Genomic DNA, 18,720 nt, shown 5'->3' on the forward strand with positions numbered 1-18,720 from the left:
CCTCGCTGAGGAGCAGCGCCACAAACACCCGGTCTCCCAAGCCGATCTCCGTTCTCAGTCTTCCCCAGCCGGGCCCCTCTGGGTTCTGGAGTTGGGGGTAGGGCGCGCGAAGGGATCTAGGTCAAACTGCCTTTGAGTGATGTGAACACGTAGGGAGGCCTGGGTTGGGGCCCGAGGTCCCGGTGGGAGGAAGAGGGTCGGCAGCAACAGAGCTCCCTCCCCTGTGCCCAGTCGAAGCCCAAACTCAGCGCCCTGGGAGCGACTAGCCGGTGCAGGGAGCAGCCTGGGGGAGGAAGCCCCTGTCCTTAGTGGCTTTCGGGTACAGGTGCTCCCTGTGGGCTTCTCCCCAAGCCCCCTGCCTTGCAGCTATTACGAAAGACGGATTTCCAGCAGGCCAGGCAGGTAGGTACCAGGGCAGTAAGGGACAATGCTCCTTAAATGAAGGGATGCCTAGGGACTGGGGCTATAGTCCTTTCAAACCATCCTCATCTTATGGGCGCCAAGGGGGGGTGGGGGCCTGGGCCTTCAGCTCATCGGATTGCCCACTGGGTGACCCAGAAGGCACACCGGGAGGAGTGGCCTGCACGGAGCAAGTGCCCCAGCCCCTCCTCCTACAGAGAAGGGGAGGCCAGACTGCTGGGCGACACTGTTTTCTAATACTCATTTGTCTGTTTACTGCACCTCCCAGCCTTCCCCACCTCACACTATCCAGAAGTTTCCAGAGCCAACTCTGGAGGGCGATCCAGACATAGAGCCTGGAATAAACCCAAGACTCTAGATGCAGCAGCCGGCTTGGTGTGCCTGCCAGGATGTCAGAGGGCAAGGCACCGACCCCCACCTTGTGCCCTTTTTTAAAAAAAAAAAAATACAACAACCCTCAGTGGGCTCAGTGGCGTTGTCAGCCGCCACCCTGGCTTACCTGCGTTTCCTCTGGCTAGGCCACCTGCATCCATTCTGGAGGGGAAGGGGGCTCCATAGACGGCGCGGGAGCCTTCCTTCCCAGTGAACCAAGGGGCCAGTCTGGTTGCAATGAGAGTGGACAAAGCTTTGCAGCACCTGAACTATCTATCCCACCAACATGGGAGGCAGGAGGAGGTCGGTAACCATGCACCTGAAGTTCCATTTACACGTTCAGAGCAGGAAAAAAAAAAGGCGGGGCCACATGAGATCCCGAGTTTTGTTTTATTGGACATCTGTGAAGACAGAGTTTGCAGATACAACCTCGTCAAGTCGTGGACTGCTGCAAGGTTCTGCGAAGTTCGAACAAGACCCCTGTGAGGATACAGTTCCTTATTCCAAGCAGGTGAGAGGTGTAACATCAAGGCCGACAACTTTTTACAGTAGTCATCCCGTTAGGCCGTTTCCCAGCATAACTATGCAGCTTAATCACAGCTATTTCGTCTCTACAACGTGAAATTCGATCGTCGACTAATAATGCATTTTGACTCCTGTTTATATGGGTGCATGCGATTCTTTGCCACCCTGGCGATTAACCAGACCTGGACTCTAAAAGCTAAACTTGATCTAAATATCATTCTAAGGATAGGGCAGGCTCTGCAATCTGGACGCATCTTAGCCATCGCTTTGCAAAAAACACTTCTGTGTCTCCTCCCCTTTCTTATCTTGTCTGTCATTCAGCATTTATTAACGCCGGCTGTGTACAGAAAGGGCCGTTACAGAGGAAATCTTTCTCCAGTTCTGCCTCGGAGAAAGGCGAACATAAGATAATAAGCCGGGGACAACTGAGTAACGTGTCGAGATGACAGGCCTTATAGAAATTTTCTAAGGTTAGAAAATGTGTCCAGGCGCACCCATCCAGCTCTCTTACTCGGCTGTCCTTCCATGGGGGAGGGGGGGCGGGGAGGCATCTGAGGACCCCCTTTACAGAGTTCCACTAGTGGGGCTGCATCTTTGGGACCAGAAGAAAGTCCAGTGAAAGTATCACGCCCCCTCTACCCTCTGCTGACTCTATAGACTTCAGCCAACTCATTTGAAGAGAAATATATAGACAAGAAGACGTCCTTAGTGCAAGGTGGGAAAGGCCTTCCATTAGCCAAAGAAAAAGAGGGACTTGACTGTTTTACCCGCACTTACACTTAATGCAGTGGAGAAGCTGGGTCTGCACCCCAGCCAGTCCCTTCCTTTGTCCCTGGTGCGCCGGAAGCCGCGTGGGCCGTGAACCGTGCTTTGCCCTCAGAGCCCCTGCCCCGCCCCACAAGGGGCGTGAGGAGTTTTCCTAGGCTTTTCTGCACACAGCCACTTTGCTTACAGAACCAGAATGTTCAGCTCTCCGAGGCTGGACAGGAGAATGGATACATTATTACGCTCCTTTAAACACGACCTGTGACCCTGTGGAAAGGATGGGTGTGTAGGAAGGTCTGACGAAGCTGTTGACCAGGCGGCCCGTCTGCCCGGCGCCCATCTGCCGCTCGGTCTTGCGCACGATGTCCGCAGCTTAGGATCGGTACGGATCGCGGAGTAGTAAGCCTACTTAAGAAATGAAACCTTGAAAAATTAAAGGCAGCAACGAAATTCAAAGAGCATGTTTCTTTTCTTTAAACCAGAAAAGCACATTATAGAAATAAAGAATCTGTACAATCTTCTAACACGGTATGTACATAAAATTATATTACTTATAACTCAATAGAAAAGTCTTATTTGCAGAGTATGGCTGGCGACACCAGAGACCGACAGCACGTGGCCTTTGGAGCAGAGCGGGCAGCAAGCAAGCCCTGGCGGGCACACCTGTGTGCCTGGACGAGCGGCCCAGTGACGGCCGTGTGACGAGCGTCCCCAAGTTCTGCGGTTGCTTGTGTTTCACATTCTAGTAGGGACTTCTGCAGCGGGTGAGGTGACAACGGAGACACGTTAAAATGACGTCATAAATGCTACTGCAGATCTGCGGACGGCGGTGAGCCCTCGAAGCTAGCGCGCTCGCCCTTCCTTCGCTCACTGCGCATGCCCCAGGATTCCAAACCGAAGTGAACGCCAGCGGGTGGGAGGGCCGCTCTGAGCCGACCACGAGGGCTGGGAGTCGGGGGTTTGGTTGCTGATCCTCCCTCGACTCCGGGACAGTGGAGAGGAAGACTGTCTTTGGGAGTGGGGGACGCAGGCCCCACCCGTCGGCGCCTCGGTCGCTCCCTTTCTTAGGGCGCCTTTCTTCCCATCTTCTAACCTTCCTGGGAGGGTTAGAATCGCCACTCCCAAGCCAGCTGGGACCCCAGCCCCATTCACGAGAGGACAAGTGTGGAATCAGTCGTTGCTCCTCGTGTAAACCGGGAAGACGGGCGGCGGCAGACTCTCGTATGCATGCGCCTTGGCTCCCCACACAGCCCTGGCGGAGGGGTTCTCAGATGTCGGCCAGACCACAGCCTCCCGCAGCGTCTAGTGAAACCCGCAGACCCTGGTCCCCTTCTCCAGGACCTGACTTCCGTCTGTAAAAGGGGTAGGATCCAGGAACCTGTCTGTCTGTCTGTCTGTCTGCTCTAATTTAAGTGCAGCTGGTACAGAACACTACATTAGTGATAACAGTGTCAGGGGCACAATACAGCAACCGGACACTTCCAGGAACCTGTTTTAACCAACACCCTCCAGGGGTAACCCACAAATCTGCTTTGAAAACAAAACAAAACAAAACCTGGCTTAATTCATGAAGTATAGATCTCGGAATTCCTCTGGGACATTAACCATTTTAATGCAACATTTCATGGAACAGATGCACTGCCTGTGTACTGACGATGCATTTCTTTGAAAATGTGGGGAGGAACGGCCAACACTTCCAGGGGGCTGAGGGTGAGCTGGGAGGAGGGAGCCAATTTAAAATATGCACATTTTCCAAGGTGAGGAGGGGTTGTTCCGGATTCCTGGGCTTGGTGACCAGAACAAGTGAAAATACACCTCATTTTCTTCTCCAAAAAAAAAAAAAATCCCACTGAGATGAACTGGCAGTACTTATGAATTCAGAAATCAGGAGTTGGCGCTCTGATGCCTAAAATTACACACACGGCACGTGATGCGGGACGGCAGCCGCTCGTCAGCCCTTCCCCTCGCGCACGGATCCCGGTGGACGAGCCAGGGCTGCAGCTTACTCTTCACGGGACCCACTCGGAATTTAAATGACGACAGCCTAAAATAGGGCCCAGCGTGGGCAGTCCTCTCCCACCAGCTGAAAATGCTCCAACCTTCCACTGAATCTCCGCTCCTGATCAAGTGACGAGCAAAAGCGGTGAACGGCAGGTGGGTGGCATTTCGTATCGACTGCCATCCGAAAAAAGAAAATAAAACGTGAAAAGCGAAGCCTGGGAAAGATGAAGAATCTCCTCCTGGCTCAAGGCTCTCGTGGCGAATCCGGAGGGACGGCGGCAGAGCGCCCAGAATTCTGCTTCCTGAGGAGCAGGCCAGCTCCGTCGCTGGGCACTCTGCACGGGCTCCCGGCCGCTCCTCGAGGGTCCTTGCGTTTCCCGTCCCCAAACCTCAATCTTCAATTCCCGACAGCTTCTCTGACTCCAGTGTGCCCTCAAAAATCCCTAACAATTTCTAGCCCGGGTCTCATCTTCCCTGCTGAAATTCAGGCGTGGGGGAGGGGCGGTGTCAGGGGTCAAGGGCAGGGGCAGAACGGTCAGGGCTGAGGTCAGCAGATGCAGGTGAGCTGAGTCGGAGGGGGCGGGCGACGGGGAGGGCCGGTCAGTAATTTAAGAAGTCTATCCCGACCTTGACACTCTTGGAGGTGGCTATATCGACGGCCGTGGCCTTGATCTCGGTGTCCCCAAACTGCATGAGAGTCTGGATCTCCCTGCGGGCGGGCACGGCGGCGCCGCCGGCCCCCGTGAGGTCCAGGCGCAGCGAGCCGCACTTCCTCACCCCGGGGTCGGTGATGAAGCTCACGTCGTCGCGCTCGGAGCTGTAGACGTTGATGACGATGACGAGCTGCGAGGGCTTGGCGGGCGTGTAGCTGCGCTTGACCAGCTCGCCCAGGGCCACGGACTGGTCGGCGGAGATGAACTTGTCGAAGACGTCGGTGCACCAGCGCGTGCCGTCCTTCACCAGCAGCTTCTCGGGCGGGTGCTTGCCCTCCACGTAGCGGTTCAGCACGCCCACCCCGTAGGTGAGCGGGGACCGGCGCACCTTGATGACGGCGGGGTCCAGGCCGAAGAGGACGGCGCCCTTGAGGATGGTGAGGCCCACGTCCTGGGGGATGATGATGCGGCACTTGTCCCCGAAGGCGGCCTGGACCGCCTGCTGCAGGAGCGGGGCCTCGGCGAAGCCGCCCACCAGGAACAGGAACTTGACCGCGGACACCTCGGGCTTCTGAAACAGGTCCCCTGGAAGGCAAGGGGGCGGGATGACATCCTGCCGCCGAAGCCAGCAGCCACGGGGGGACTGGGTGGCCTGAGGACGTGGGGCGTGGGCCCAACCATGTGGGCCAGCTGGAGGGCAGGCTTAGTTCAACCAGAATTTTTGTAGAGCTGGTCTTTCAAAAAAAGGGGGTTTGCACACCAACGTGCCTCGGGAATAAAAAGCGCTGCTACGGCTAAGGAGAAACCCACTTTCACGGTAGACGGTGATCGTGTTAAGTGGTCATCGTTATGCATCAGGGACACTCCTAGCACTCGCAAGCCTGTGGCTCTGTTGAGTGAGTCGGGCTCTTTGGTTTCCATAGAGATCCCAGCCCACCCCCAGGGGTTGTGATTTGGTAGGTGCGGGGAGGAAGGGGTGGGGGGCTGGATACTGGATACTAAAAAAGGTCCCCGGTGAGTCCCCTGTGTGCCCCTGAGGACACTGAGGCCACAAGGCCACTGAGACAGCAGACAGCCGCACAGCCAGACTCTGTCTCCCCTCCTGCGGGGACCTGTCTGTGGTCCACACGACAGTCCCTTCTCCCCTGCGAGGGTCGGGGCTCCTGATGTTTCCCCATCGGGCAGAGAGGCTGCGCATGGCCTGGGGCTGGGGGCTGGAGGACGACATTGCTACAGAGCTCGCAGCTCTCGGACCGCTGGGGCCACAGGGAGCGCCCCGGGGAGGACGGGCTCAGTCCCTGCTGCTTTCAGTCCCTGGGAAGCAGGGGTCTGGAGCCTGTGCCCAGCATCTGCCCATGGATGTGCTCCGGGCCCCGGCCATCTGCCAGCCCAACTTCACATGCACGGTCAGAGATGCCAGAAAAGTCCGTCCCCGTCCCCGGCTCCGCCCCTGAGCGGCCGAGCCCTGGCCGAGACTTACGGAGGTGCTCAATGATGCTGTCGATGGTCGGCTTGAAAAGGGCGTTCATGGCGTCCGGACTCATCCTCAGCATGCCCTGCGAGGACCACTTCACAAAATCCACGCTGCGGGCCACGGCACAGAGAGAAACAGGTGGTGAGTGTATGAACTGCGCCCAGAGACGCGGACAGGCAGAGGCGAGGGCCCCGGCAGGACAGCTGCCCTATCCAAGGGCTGAAAGGCGTTTTAAAGTCCTTGGAAACACTCTAAACTGCCAGGACCGCAGCCCTTAGAGAAAGCTCCAACGCTAAGATGCAGGCTCTTCTGTTCCTCTTTGCCTTCCACTGTGGCCGACCTTCCCCGGGGAGAGTGGAGGCCAGCGTCTGGCGCAGAGGACAAGGAGATAAGGGGACCTCTCTCTTTCAATGACCATGTTTTGATTCAACAAGCGTTGGATGCGAGTCCATTGAGGGCTCCAGTGACGTGCCCACCTGCTCCTGCGCAAGGCAACTGTGTGCTCAGGTGCAGCCCTGCAGGCGCCTGCCCACGAGTGAGAAGCCTAACGCTACTGGCATCCCTCACCGCCTCTGTCGAAGGAGCAGCGCGTCCAAAGCAGTGGCGTGGGGCCGAAAGAACGCTGGACAGGGAGTCGAGGCTGCTGGGCTCCCGTCCGGCTCCCGCCACTTAGCTGCTCCAGGACTCTGGGCAAGGATTTGCTCTGAGCCCTGGCTTTCCGTCTGCAAACCAAGGATAATGCCACTTGCCTCACCTCCCGCCCAGGGTTGGCTGTGGAGATCAAGGTGAATGCCCCATCTGTGGAAACGTTTTGGAATCTCTAGTACTGAAGGAAAGCCAGGGGCTATTGGGTGCAGGGTGTACCCCGCCTATGCTCAAGTTTAAAGGGACCAAACAAATGGCATCTCTGTCCCTGAAGCAAAGCACATACCAGCTGCCTCCCCACATCGCATTCTAGATGCTGCCATGAGTCACAGACCAGGAATTCTTTCCGAGGTCTAGGCCAAAGGGCAATGTGGGAGGGTGTGGCGTGACCCAGTGGCTGGCCGCGGCCAGTCTCCCCAGGGAGGGCTGGCAGGCCCCAGCACTAGGCAGGCGGGATCCGGGAGTCAGCCAGAAGCAGGTGCCTTCGGCAGGGGACCCAGGGCAGAGGGAACGTTAGCCTGGTGGGGTCAGGCTAGGGCCCTGCTCCCAGAGCAGGAAGACCTGGAGTGGAGTCTGCTTTGTTCCCTGCGAATAGGATCCAGGGCCTCTCAGAGAAACAACCGGTGATGGGGAGGCGGGGCGTGCACAAGCTGAGTCAGGGCGTCTTTACTGACCACAAGGCGCAGGCGGTCGGAGACCACCAAGGTCGTGCCAATGACACAGGAGCCAACCCGAAGAGGGTCCCATGGGCCAAGATGGGACAATTTGAGCATCGCTAAGAATGTAACTGCATGGCTTACAATACACCAGATATGCTTACATCCATGGATTCTTACTGATACTCCCCTTGCACATCCACTACTACTACTACTACTGCTAATAGAAGAATCCCTTTGTCCCTTTGGAGGATGCTATGGTATAAACAACTTTTTTAAAAGATTTTATTTATTTATTTCTAGAGAGGGAAGTGAGGGAGAGAGAGAAACATCAATGTGCGGTTGCTGGGGGCCATGGCCTGCAACCCAGGCATGTACCCTGGCTGGGAATCGAACCTGCGATGCTTTGGTTCACAGCCCGCACTCAATCCACTGAGCTACACCAGCCAGGGGTATAAACAACTTTTCAAACAAAAATCTTATAGCTGGAAAGGAAGCACCCAGCACTGGTCCTTCCCACTGAACTACACTTCGGGGCACCCACACCGCAACGGCAAAGCCTCTCCCTGCTCTGCTCCCCCGGGGGGGCCTGAGCCGAGGGCCAGCCCCACTCACTTGCTCTTCCTCAAGGCGTGCTCCACGCTGTGCCCGCGGAACTTCTTGTAGTAGTCAATGAAGGAGAAGGGCAGCGTGATGTTCAGCGGGTTGGTTCGGTCCGGGGCGGCCGCCCTTTTGCGAGACTCAAACGCAATCATCAGGTCGACCCAGGCGGCGGGACGCTTGATTTTGAACTGTTCGATAAAATCCTCCCCAAATATTTTACACAGGAGCTTTTCAAATTCATAGTCTACTCCTAAGGATCCGTAGGGCCCGCCTGTGTCAGGAACAAAACGGAGCCCACCACGTCACAGACGGCGTGAAATGGAGCCCACGCACACGGAGAGCCAGCCCGCCCGGCTCTCCCCCTGAAATGCGGAGGAGCAGAGACGCGGGCCCCCTGGGTGGGAGCCTGCCGCTGTGATTCTACTGAGGTTCTTCTCATGCCTCACGGAGGAATGTTTAAAATCAACTACTCTTTAAATAAAAGCGACACACTGACGGCACCAGGGTGCCATGGTTTTCACAAGTGGGCTTCGCTCAGTCCTTGTGTCTACTCATCACTTGTCACCCCCACCCCCACCAGAGGGAAGGAGCCTGTCCTTTGCTTTGGCAGTCTGGATCCAAGTCCAGGTGTCCTGGGACCCTCCTAGAAAGCTGAGCCATAGCGTTGCATCCCAAGTGACATCCGGTTTCGGTCACACCCTCCCACAACTTCCTGAAAGAAACTTTCTCAGCCAGGAGCTGAAACAGGCTCGCTTTATGCCAAGAGCCAAGTTACGGTGGTGTGCGTTTCAGAGGAGATTTAACTGCACTTTGCATCTTGGTCTTAAATAAGCCTCGGCACCTTCTCCTGCCTGCTGTCCCACGTGCCGGTGGCACAGAGACAAGATGCTGAGAGGAATCTGAAATGAGTGAACCGGCCCGGGTAGGAGGCAGTCAGACATGCAGGGGCTCACCTGTTGCTTTGTACAGTTCTTTCAGGTGCCCCTCCGGGAGCCGTATCTGGTGCACCGTCAGGTCGACGGTGCCGCCGCCACTGTCCACAACCACGTATTTGTCCCCTGGTAAAAAGAAGAACAAAACAGCCATCCTTTACACAGGCCGCTTGGCAAGCCACCCTGAAGCAAGCTGGTGGGTGATGCCCCGTATACCCCATGCTCCTCACGAGGACAGCGGGTTTGCCCGTGAGCTGCACAGCGTGTCACTCGTGGCTGAAGAGGAGGAGGTGCTGTCCACTAGAGCACCACTAGTGCAGGTGACAGAGAGCCCCAGGGGCGTGAATCTCTCAAACTACACATTCACAGCACATGCTGGTGCACACCCGGCGTGCCCAAGTGGACAGCTTCCTGCCACGTTAACAGTACCGTAAAACAACTTTGTCCTGGAAATGGTGAGAGTTCCAGACCCTACCTTTCTTTGGAAGTGTCTATCTGGCTTTAAAACATGCAAAATTACAGCTCCAAGAAAGAGCATGCCCCGGGGTGGGTAGTGTTTAAAACCGACTGATTTCGGACACTTTCCGAAAGTGCAGAACGAACAAGTAGGAAAGTGTTTTTGCCAGCAGCGCACGCACACACAAATCCAGCACAGGCAAAGGACGTTCAAGGACGCTACCTTCCTCCAGCTCGGACCAGATCTCTCCTATGACATTCTCCACCAAAAAGGTCCGACTCTGCCGGTTACGCCGTACGTGCTCCTTGGCTAGTGGCCGACAGAAAGAAAACGGTGACGGGTAAGAGCGTGAAAAAGCGGGCAGTCAGTCATCGGCAGTCAGCGGAGGCTACAGCATGAGGAGGTGTAGGGACAGAACATTTAGCGTGATGTGATCAGAACAGCTACAGAACGACAGCACCGGGAATCACAGAACTAGTTCTTCCCGACCCGCGGCTGCTGCCACCGGCCCTCACACACTCGTCTGTAGGTCAGCTGTAGGCTGGACCCTGCTGTGGAGCTCCCCTGGATGAGAACCCCACCCTCCAGCGACACGCTGGGAGGAAGGGGTTAACAAAATGGCCAATTTCCTTGCTTTGCTGTTCCAAGGACGGAGCCGCCTGCCAAGCAGCCTTCAGTGCGCTTGGTGAAATAATTTCACATGAAGCAACTCTGATGCAAGGGAAGTGGGGCATGAGTTGCTAACCTGGATCCCGGATGAACTGGACGGGAGCCGCTGCCTGAAGCCAGTCTCCTCGCTGGCCACTAGATGGCGCGTTTGAAACTGGCAAAGCCCCGAACCACCCTCTCCCTGAGCACTGAAGGACACTGGCTGCGGCCACGGGTACTTAGCGGCAGGGACGCCCCGCGCATGGGGATTCATCTCCCACTGGCCTCCTGACAGCCCCGGGAGGCAGACGGGGGCACAGCTCATGGTCCCGTGTTGAGATGAGGAAAGCAGGCCAGGGAGGTGAGGACTTACACTCCCAAACTGTCTTGCAGCCTGAAATTAACCCTGCGACCAAGGACCCGCATGCCGCTCAGAGGTCACAATTTACAGTGAAGTCTGCAAAAGCAGAGTGCACAGGCGAAGAAGTGGGACAGGTGTGGTGGCAGGATACCCGGGAGGCAGCGGGGCACGGCTGAGGTGGGAATTTGGGCAACTCGGCCGCCCTTGGCCTCAGTTTCCTCATCCATAAAACAGGGGTAATCAGACTTGGCCTAAGCTCCTCACAGGCGGAGCGGGGACTGGCTCTCTGATTCGTCCCAAGCAGCCAATGTGACCCCTGGCTCGCAGTGGGGGACAATGAAGGTAAAGCGCCAAGTCTGGGACCTGGTGCCCGACGAGGCCCGCCACCACGCACGGCTTGGAGCAGCCACCTAGCTTCACGGATACCGGCTCTGTGGCCCGCTCTGCTGCCCCTCCCCCCACCTTTGTCCCCGCCCCTTTCCTCGGTCCCTAAATGGGGGCTGCAGACTTTGAACTGCCCTGCAAATCCGTCCGCTGCTGTTCATCCAGTAGAGGACCCTGGACCCTCCAGCCTTTCAGTGAAGAGCAGAGTTTGCAAAACAGCGTCTTCTCTGGGAACCAGGATGGCACACGCTGCTGGGCCAGCTCTAAGTTCCGCGGGCCCTGGTATACGGTGGTGGGTGGGGAGGCCGTCCCCTGATGCAGGAGCTCCTGCAGGCCTGGGAGGGATCCCCAAATTCGGGGCTTCTCTCCTGTTCCCAGCACCGGCTCCAGATGAATTTCTACCGCAGATCTTGTAACGGGCACCTGCTTCCCTAAAACAACGAAGATGGCTAACAGAATGGCCCTCATAAAAAACGGCCAAGCGAAGCTAACAAAACATGTTCTGAGCGCTCAAAAAAATTACCCCATTTTTCAGGTAAATTAAGCCCATTTTGTGAAAATGAATCCTTTTACTGATGCCATTAAATCTTCCTGGAGTAAAATAAATGACCAACAGCCAACCCGGAGGCACTGGGGGCGGAGCACTGGCCCGTCCTCCTCCGTGCTGTCCCCTGGGAGTCCTCCAGGGGGCGCCTCCGGGCAGCAGACAGCCTGCAGGGCAGGGTCTCGGGGCGCCAACACGCCCCAGGCGCTCCTGATTAAGGGCCCTGCCTGGCCTCCCCTAACAGCACCCTGTCCTTCTGGGAGAGAAGCCTTGGCTGCATCCCGAGGCTGGGACGGACCCCTGCCGCTCTGCCCACAATCTGAATATTTAAAGATCTGAAGACGCTCTGAGCACGGGAGACAACAGCAAAGTCCACAAGGCACAGGACACAGGCACGGAGCAGTGTGGGGGGAGACAGGGCGTGTGAGTGGGAGGACAGGACACCAGAAACCGAGCTCCCGGGGAAGGCCAGCACACAAAAACAGTTCTCCCGCAAACGGGTTACAGTTAGGCAGTGGTAAGAAGAGCTAACTGAAATTAGCCAATTCTTAGGCATTTCTTTTTCTGAACAACTAAGTAAAAACCAGCGAGTAAGACAAAAAGCCCAGTCATTCCTTTTTTTTTTTTTCAGTTAAAATAATGAAGGTGGAAATTTAAATAACTATGTCATCCTGAGGATTATAGAACAACGCAGTTGACTTAGCGGTAAGGCTAACCCTGGCGTGTGCCGAGGCCGAGCACTGCTAGGAAAAGGCAAGCCAAGCCCTGAGATGTAAAGGGAAGCCTGTTTTGCCCCGGCTGGTGTGGCTCAGTGGATTGAGTGCCAGCTTGCAAAGCAAAGGGCCGCTGGTTCAATTCCCGGTCAGGACACATGCCTGGGTCATGAGCCAGGTCGGGCCCCCAGTAGGGGGCACACGAGAGGCAACCACACATTGATGTTTCTCTCCCTCTCTTTAGCCTCCCCTTCCCCTGTCTCTTAAAATAAATAAATAAAATATTTAAAGGGAAGCCTGTTGGCACACATTGCGGATGCACCGGATCTGAGGTGAGAGCCCACAGCCCTGGCAGGCTGAGGCAGCGGCGTGGTGACAGGGAACTCTGTGCCGCTGTCTTGGGGCAGAAGCTCCCAGACTCCCCAGGCTCAGGTGGAAATGCAGAGTGGGGGCCTCGGGGGCAGTGCTACCCTGTGAAGAGGAACAGGAGAGGCCAAGAGACGGCCCGGTGCCCTCTGGGCAGGAATGTGCACCTGCTAAGGGTGAGCCTGGGTCCCAGGGTCTCAGGTGTGCTTCAGGTGGGGAGACCAAGGAAAACCTGGGGACAAGGCCAAGGGGGAACCGTTTGTGATGGTCCTGGCATGTGTCCCCCCTCTCCTCCTGGGCTTGGCCTTCTTGAGTGGATGACGAGTGGGTTTTTGCCCCCGAGGCCTTCACTTGGGTACAGAGCTCGGAGCTGTGCGCCACCCCACAGAATTCTGATGAGCTTCCCAGGTCACTCACAATGGTGCCTCTGACCCTGACCTCAGGGGTCTGCAAACTCTGTGGCCCTGAACAGACCCACAGAGCCCTGGGTACCAGAGAGAACAGTTCTGGGGACCAGGACTGTGACCCCCTTACATACAGGTAAGTACAAAAAAGTTCCTTAAGAGCCCCCTTGAGTTCCTGAGTCCCCTTAGGCAGGTGACCTTTTCCACGGCTGAGTGAATCATCAGCCCTTTTCATCCGCAGATTTAACTCTCGCCAGGTTCATAGCGAAGACACGGAATGAGCTCATCACACACAAAGTGGCCTCAATGAGTGAGTCAGCAATAAATCAACAGTCTTAATGGAGGAATTAATAACTGGCAAATGGCATTAGATTAAGAATCAGTTAACAGGCGAGAAAGATTAGGAGAAGTAAAACGCAAGGCCAAGGACTGCTCTCAGGCCCCCCTCAAGTTTCTGGAAAGAAATGCCCTCCCCCCCTCTTAAGGCACACGGGTGGGTGATGAACCAGGGTACCCACTGCCAAGTTTACCAGGGCCCCTTGGAGGGGCCAGGTGAAGGGGGACTGAGCACAGAGACGCTTAACACCAGCCTCTCTGGGGGCATCTTGATTCTCGGTCACAGCACTAAGTGCATTTACATAACAGAGGCCCGGGCACATGCAGGGGCGGGAGGGGAGAGAGCGGGGAGGGGGAGAGAGAGAGCAGAGGTACCCTGTGCAAACCCAGCTCCTACTGTGTCTCTGGAGCTGTACCCATTGACCGCGGCCTTGCTGCTCAGCTCAATCATCTGGTGCAGCCGCAGCTTCCGGCAGTAGATGGAGGCTGCCTCGGGCTCCAAGGCGATGATGAGCTGCTCCGAGTTCTCGGGGGAGGCCAGGCCTGCCTGGAAGACAGAAGCCAGGGCTGGGACCCGGGCTCCCTGGGCAGGACTGCCCGAGGACGCCCACCCCTGGGGCGGTCATCCCCAAGGAAGGGACACTCATGCTCTCCTGGTTTGAGAGATTCCCTCCATAGGCCTCTGCAGGGCTTAGAGTTGGCGGTGAGTGGGTGCTGGGCCCCAAGCCAGGTACCCAAACACTGGCTGAAGAAAACATAAGCACCCTTGGGGAATGCCGGACTCTGGGCCACGGGGCCTCTTACATCTGGGGCTTGCTTGGCCCAGGACTGAGAAGCATGAGGGGGAAAGGCCTCAAAATTTTGAAAACCATTACAGAGGGGAAGGCATAGGGTCTGTTTTTGCTTATAATAAGCCAAACGGTCCCACCGAGTCAGAACAAGCCCCAGTCTTTGCTGGCCTGGGATGCAGTGGCCCATCACCAGTTCTCAGCCGGCATCAGACTTTGCTGTGAGGGAATCTGACCGGGGGTTCCAGCTCTCCAGGAGCAAGCCGCCTGCAATCCACACGGCTCCCCTCTTCCTGGAGTGTGGGTGCACAGGCAGCTGGCAGTGTCCTCATCCCTTGAATAGCGGTATTGCTTCTGCTGTGACACCTGGCTCGTTCCAGTCCCGTTCCCTCGGACCTTCAGAGGGCCAGTCCGGGAGGCCCTGGGATCACCCTGCCCACCTCGCATGGCCTTGAACTTGAGCACCAGGTCCCGCGCTTGCTTGTTGAAGCTGCTCAAGCACACGGGGTTTCCTTGGCTGCCAGCATGATGAAAAACGGAGGCGTGCTGCGTTCCCGTCACCGTCACTGCAGTGTTTGTTGTCTTTGGTCCCGTTTCCTAGGGAACCTCGGGATGCTGTCCTGGTGCCACACCCACTCGGTGGAAGGCCCCCAGCTCTGCACTCAGCTCTTGAGGTTCAGCGGCCTCACCCTGTAGGCCTGGGGGTGGAAGGTCTTCCTTATGTTGTACATGCCCAGTGGCCTCCCCCAGGGAGGAGCTGGCCTGCAGTCACCGGGGGAAGGAGCTAAGGACGTGCAATTGTTGGGGGAGGGGGGGCAGGTTATAATGTACGAAATGCCAAGGACCTTCAGGACCTTCGTCCAACTCCTTCACTTTCTGCAGAGACCAAGGCTCAGAGAGGGAGGGCAACCAACTGTCCCGGCTGTGCTGGGATATGGGCCTTTGAGTCCCTGGAGCTCAAAGGTACCCAGCCCACAGTGGCAGGGCGGGCGCGGGCCCCGATCCCGTGCCTGGCAGACCGGCTCTCTGCTTGCTTCCCAGCTGCCCTGGTCTCAGTGAGTCCGGCTACCGGGGCGGGGCACAGGCCTTCGGGAGGACTTGGACAGAGCTCCCCGGCGTGTCTAGTGCTCCCCCCTCAACAGGCTTCGAGGCACAATCTCTACCCCTTTCCTCCGGGACAGCACCCGATGACACACTGCCTGTACCTGCCCACACCATCTCCAACACGAACCAGTAAATTACGTCTCCCCGAGGAACCACGAGCAGGCAGGGGACTGCACATCTCCACTCTGCCAATCCCAAACGCCCGAGGCAGGTGGGAGAACGTCGGGAAGAATGATCTGCAAAGCCAGACGGGACCGCACACACACGTCCTGCCCCCTCCACAGGAAACCTGCCGCCTCGGCGCCTTGCACCCCGGGCTGCGCCCCATCGGCTCGGGCCCTGGGCTGAAGAAACGGGGTCTGACCTTTGCTGACACGGGGTCAACAGACCACGGACACAGATGTGTGACCGGAGTTCCCACTGCTCCCTGCTCAAGGATTAGAAGTCCCCTGTTCCAGCCTCACTTGCTCACAGGGTCACATCAGACACCCCCGGCACAAAACCAGCTGAGGTTTCAGTACCCGGTGGAAGAGGGCATGGGTTACACACCGGAAGTGCCACCAGAAATGGTGAGGCCTCTGATCCTCCATCTACAAGATTCCAGAGGAGGAAACCCAAAATAAAACCAAGGGGAGCCCCTCCTAAAGGGATAGCCCTCTCGGGTTCCCTTTTCCGCCTTCATGGGTTTGCAGGGTCAAGGAGCTCCTAGAACGGAAGCCCCCAGGCCTGGCTTCCACAGCACCGGGTGAGGACGGAAAGACCAGCCGCGCCTGCATGCATCAGACTCTCCTCCAAGTTCAGAATGGAAAACAAACTTGGGGGTGAGGTGGGGCCAGCAGAAAGACAGAGCGGCGCGCAGGGACTCAGGGTGAAGGAGGGAAGGCAAAGGCCTGTCCACTCAAAAGGCACATCGCTGCCATCACGGCCCACGGGGACGGCACCCTGCCAGGCAGCCCCGTGTGGCCAGGAAGCAGGAAGAGCCCCAGGGCCTGGCAGCGGGGACAGGATGGGGGGGCAGGAAGAAGGGCAGAAAGTAACTGTCACTCTTTTCCACAGCTCGCCTGGAATTCTGAGCAGGAACTTGGATTTAGACGGGAAATATCTACTCGAGAAAATCAAATCAAGGAGACCAGAGGAGTGACGAGCCTTGAGTGAAGTCGCTCCGCTCGGCGTGTCTGAGTGCACCTGGTGTGTGGCTGAGACAGCCCCCTGGGAGGCTGCCCCAGCATGCTGAAAACGTAGAAGCCCCCGGGACCTGGGCACCTAAAACAATGTGGCGGCACCCGGTGGGGGAGGCCTTCCATCCGTCTCCCCGCAGCTGGGCTGGCCCGGCTCCACAGCAAAAGCCTCGGCCCATCGTGCTCCACACGACCCCGGGAGAAGATGCAGACAGGAACTGGGGGTGAAGAGGACCCCGAAGCAGAGGGCAGGAGAAGGCCAGGTCAGAGCGGGGCGGCCCAGCAGTGTCTGAGAGACCCCCGGGGACAGAGGAAGCCCCTCGTTCCTTCGTGCTCCCCGCTGAGAGTTGGGGGGCTGTGCCCCGGCCAGCAGCTCCCACGGTGGCCACAGGGAAAAGCCGAGGGACGGGCAAGAGGATGCAGCTGGCTCTGGGCAGGTTCCACCTCCCCGGGGAGGGGTCCCGGGGCGGCTTGTGGGCTCCGAGAAAAGAAGGAAATACAAGAGAATCCTCCAGACTCAAAAACTCGGCTGTCTTGACCTCTGGGCCGAAGGGCCCAGTGCCCAAAGTGTGGGCTCTGTTTCCGCGGCGACACTTGCAGGCTCCTGAGCAGAAGCCCTCCGGCCAGCTGGACAGCTGTCGGGAGACCCGGGGGCCAACTGCCTGGGGTCAGGCCAGGAGCACCCAAAGCAGACGAGTGCTCTCTTTGCTTCTGCCAGCTCTGCCTCTGGAGCGGGGGTCTCACGGCCACCCTGCCGGTGTGAGCACTCCCTCTGCTGGGGCCTGCGTGGGCGCATCTGGCCTGTCCTGCAAGACACTCCATTTTCTATGGGCAGCGGGCAAGTCTCCTTGCCCCCCCTCGCTGCACGCCGTGGGGGCTCAGGGAGGAGCTGCTAAATGAAGGAACTGAGCTTCCCTCCAGCCAGGATCCAGTCCTGCAATTTCCCGGGCTCCCCTCTGCAAGCCTGAACTGGAGCTAGCACTCCGCCCACAGGACCCGGGGACTCTGCAGACAGTGTCTGAACCAAGAGCGCGCTACCCCGCTTGACTCCTCCGTGCATCTGGGGCAGCGGCGAGGAGCAGCAGGTGGCTGACTTCAGGGAGGCCAAGGCCGTGGGCGACCGCACTGATGACGCCACTCCTCCGCCCCGCAGTCAGCTGGAACAATCCAGCGGGGCTGTGTTTACAGCTGAGAAAAGCGGCCAGATGGCTGAGTGCGCTGTGGGCCCAGTGTCCCGCTGCAGAGGGCTACAGCTGCCTCGGCTCTGGGTGTCACGGGGTTGTTTTTTATGGGTTTTTTTTCTGGTATGATTATTTTTCACTGCCATTTGTCCAGAAAGGGAGGCAGATACAAGCTGCAGACCCGCGCTGGGTGCCATCACCCTACATAGGGAAACATCATTTATTTAACCGGTTTCTGGAACCTAACAAGAGTTACATACTTTAGGCAGGATGCCTCTAGAAATAACCTGGACTGCTTCCTCCAGGAAGCCCTCAGGACTTGGTGGAACCACTTCCCACTCTAGGTCTCTTCTGCAGACCTTAGAAGGGGGATCCACCGTGGCTTCTGCTTTTCACTGACGCTCCGCAGGGGTCTGAAGGTGCCCTGTGGCCGTGGGTCACAGGGGAAAGAGACGTAACCTACTTTTCCAACAGCGCTTGACGCAAGCGGGGATCTGGGAGTTTCCCAGATGAAACGGTTCACAGACCAAGCAGTGAGTCTCTCCCGAGGGAGACGCTGCCTGGAGCCGCATCCCCTGCTCTGCCGCAGCCAGGCCTCTTCCTCCTCCCCCAGCACGGGACTGTGCCCTGGACTTGGGCCCTGGGAACCTCCGACAGGCCCGGAAGGAGAGGCTCCGTTTTTACACGCTGGCAGGTTGGACACGCCCAGTTTCCCTGACCACCCTACCCGCTCCGGCCCGCTGCCCCACCCGAAGCCAGGCTGCTGGGTGGCGCTTCGAGTGGAAGGGTCGATGGGCACTCTGGGCTCTCAGAAGCTGGGTGGGCCAAAGCTGTTGTTTGCTCAGGTTCTACACTAGGTTTCCTCGGAGAAACTGAAGCAGGTGGGTATATGCATGCACAGAAAGAGATTTATGGTGAGGAGCTGGCTCACACGGGCATAAGGACTGCCAAGTCCGGAGAGCTGCAGTCGGCAAGCGGGAGGACCAGGGCGGCCGATGAGGGTGCAGTTCCCTTGCCGGCAGTTTCAAGACCCAGGAAGGGCAGATGTTTCAGTTCAAGTCCAAAGATAAAACAAAACAAACAAACACAAAACAACCAATGCCCCAGTTTGAAGGCAGGCAGGCAGGAGGAATTCCATCTTATTCCAGGGAGGTTCAGCCTTTTGTTCTACTCATGCCTTCAACGGGTTGGCTGAGGCCCACCCGCCCTC

At 57.5% G+C, this 18,720-nt stretch overlaps 1 protein-coding gene across 4 annotated transcripts in view; it reads right to left on the minus strand.

Annotated features, from left to right (window-relative positions):
* Positions 1-1,163: 1,163 nt before the first annotated feature.
* The window catches only part of HSPA12A (heat shock protein family A (Hsp70) member 12A), a 132,495-nt gene continuing 114,938 nt past the window's right edge, over positions 1,164-18,720 (minus strand). The window contains exons 8-13 of one of the 4 annotated variants that reach the window (XM_028513593.2): positions 13,635-13,806; positions 9,726-9,812; positions 9,068-9,172; positions 8,127-8,385; positions 6,217-6,320; positions 1,164-5,321 (exon numbers count right to left, since the gene is read on the minus strand). In XM_028513593.2, coding sequence (XP_028369394.1) covers positions 4,684-5,321; positions 6,217-6,320; positions 8,127-8,385; positions 9,068-9,172; positions 9,726-9,812; positions 13,635-13,806 — 1,365 coding nt within the window. In that variant the 3' untranslated portion in view covers positions 1,164-4,683. The remainder of the gene's footprint in view (positions 5,322-6,216; positions 6,321-8,126; positions 8,386-9,067; positions 9,173-9,725; positions 9,813-13,634; positions 13,807-18,720) is intronic. The other 3 variants (XM_028513594.2, XM_036027368.1, XM_028513595.2) reach the window with 3 other exon arrangements.

This window comes from Phyllostomus discolor, chromosome 5 (assembly GCF_004126475.2).
Source record: "Phyllostomus discolor isolate MPI-MPIP mPhyDis1 chromosome 5, mPhyDis1.pri.v3, whole genome shotgun sequence".
Taxonomy (NCBI): domain Eukaryota; kingdom Metazoa; phylum Chordata; class Mammalia; order Chiroptera; family Phyllostomidae; genus Phyllostomus; species Phyllostomus discolor.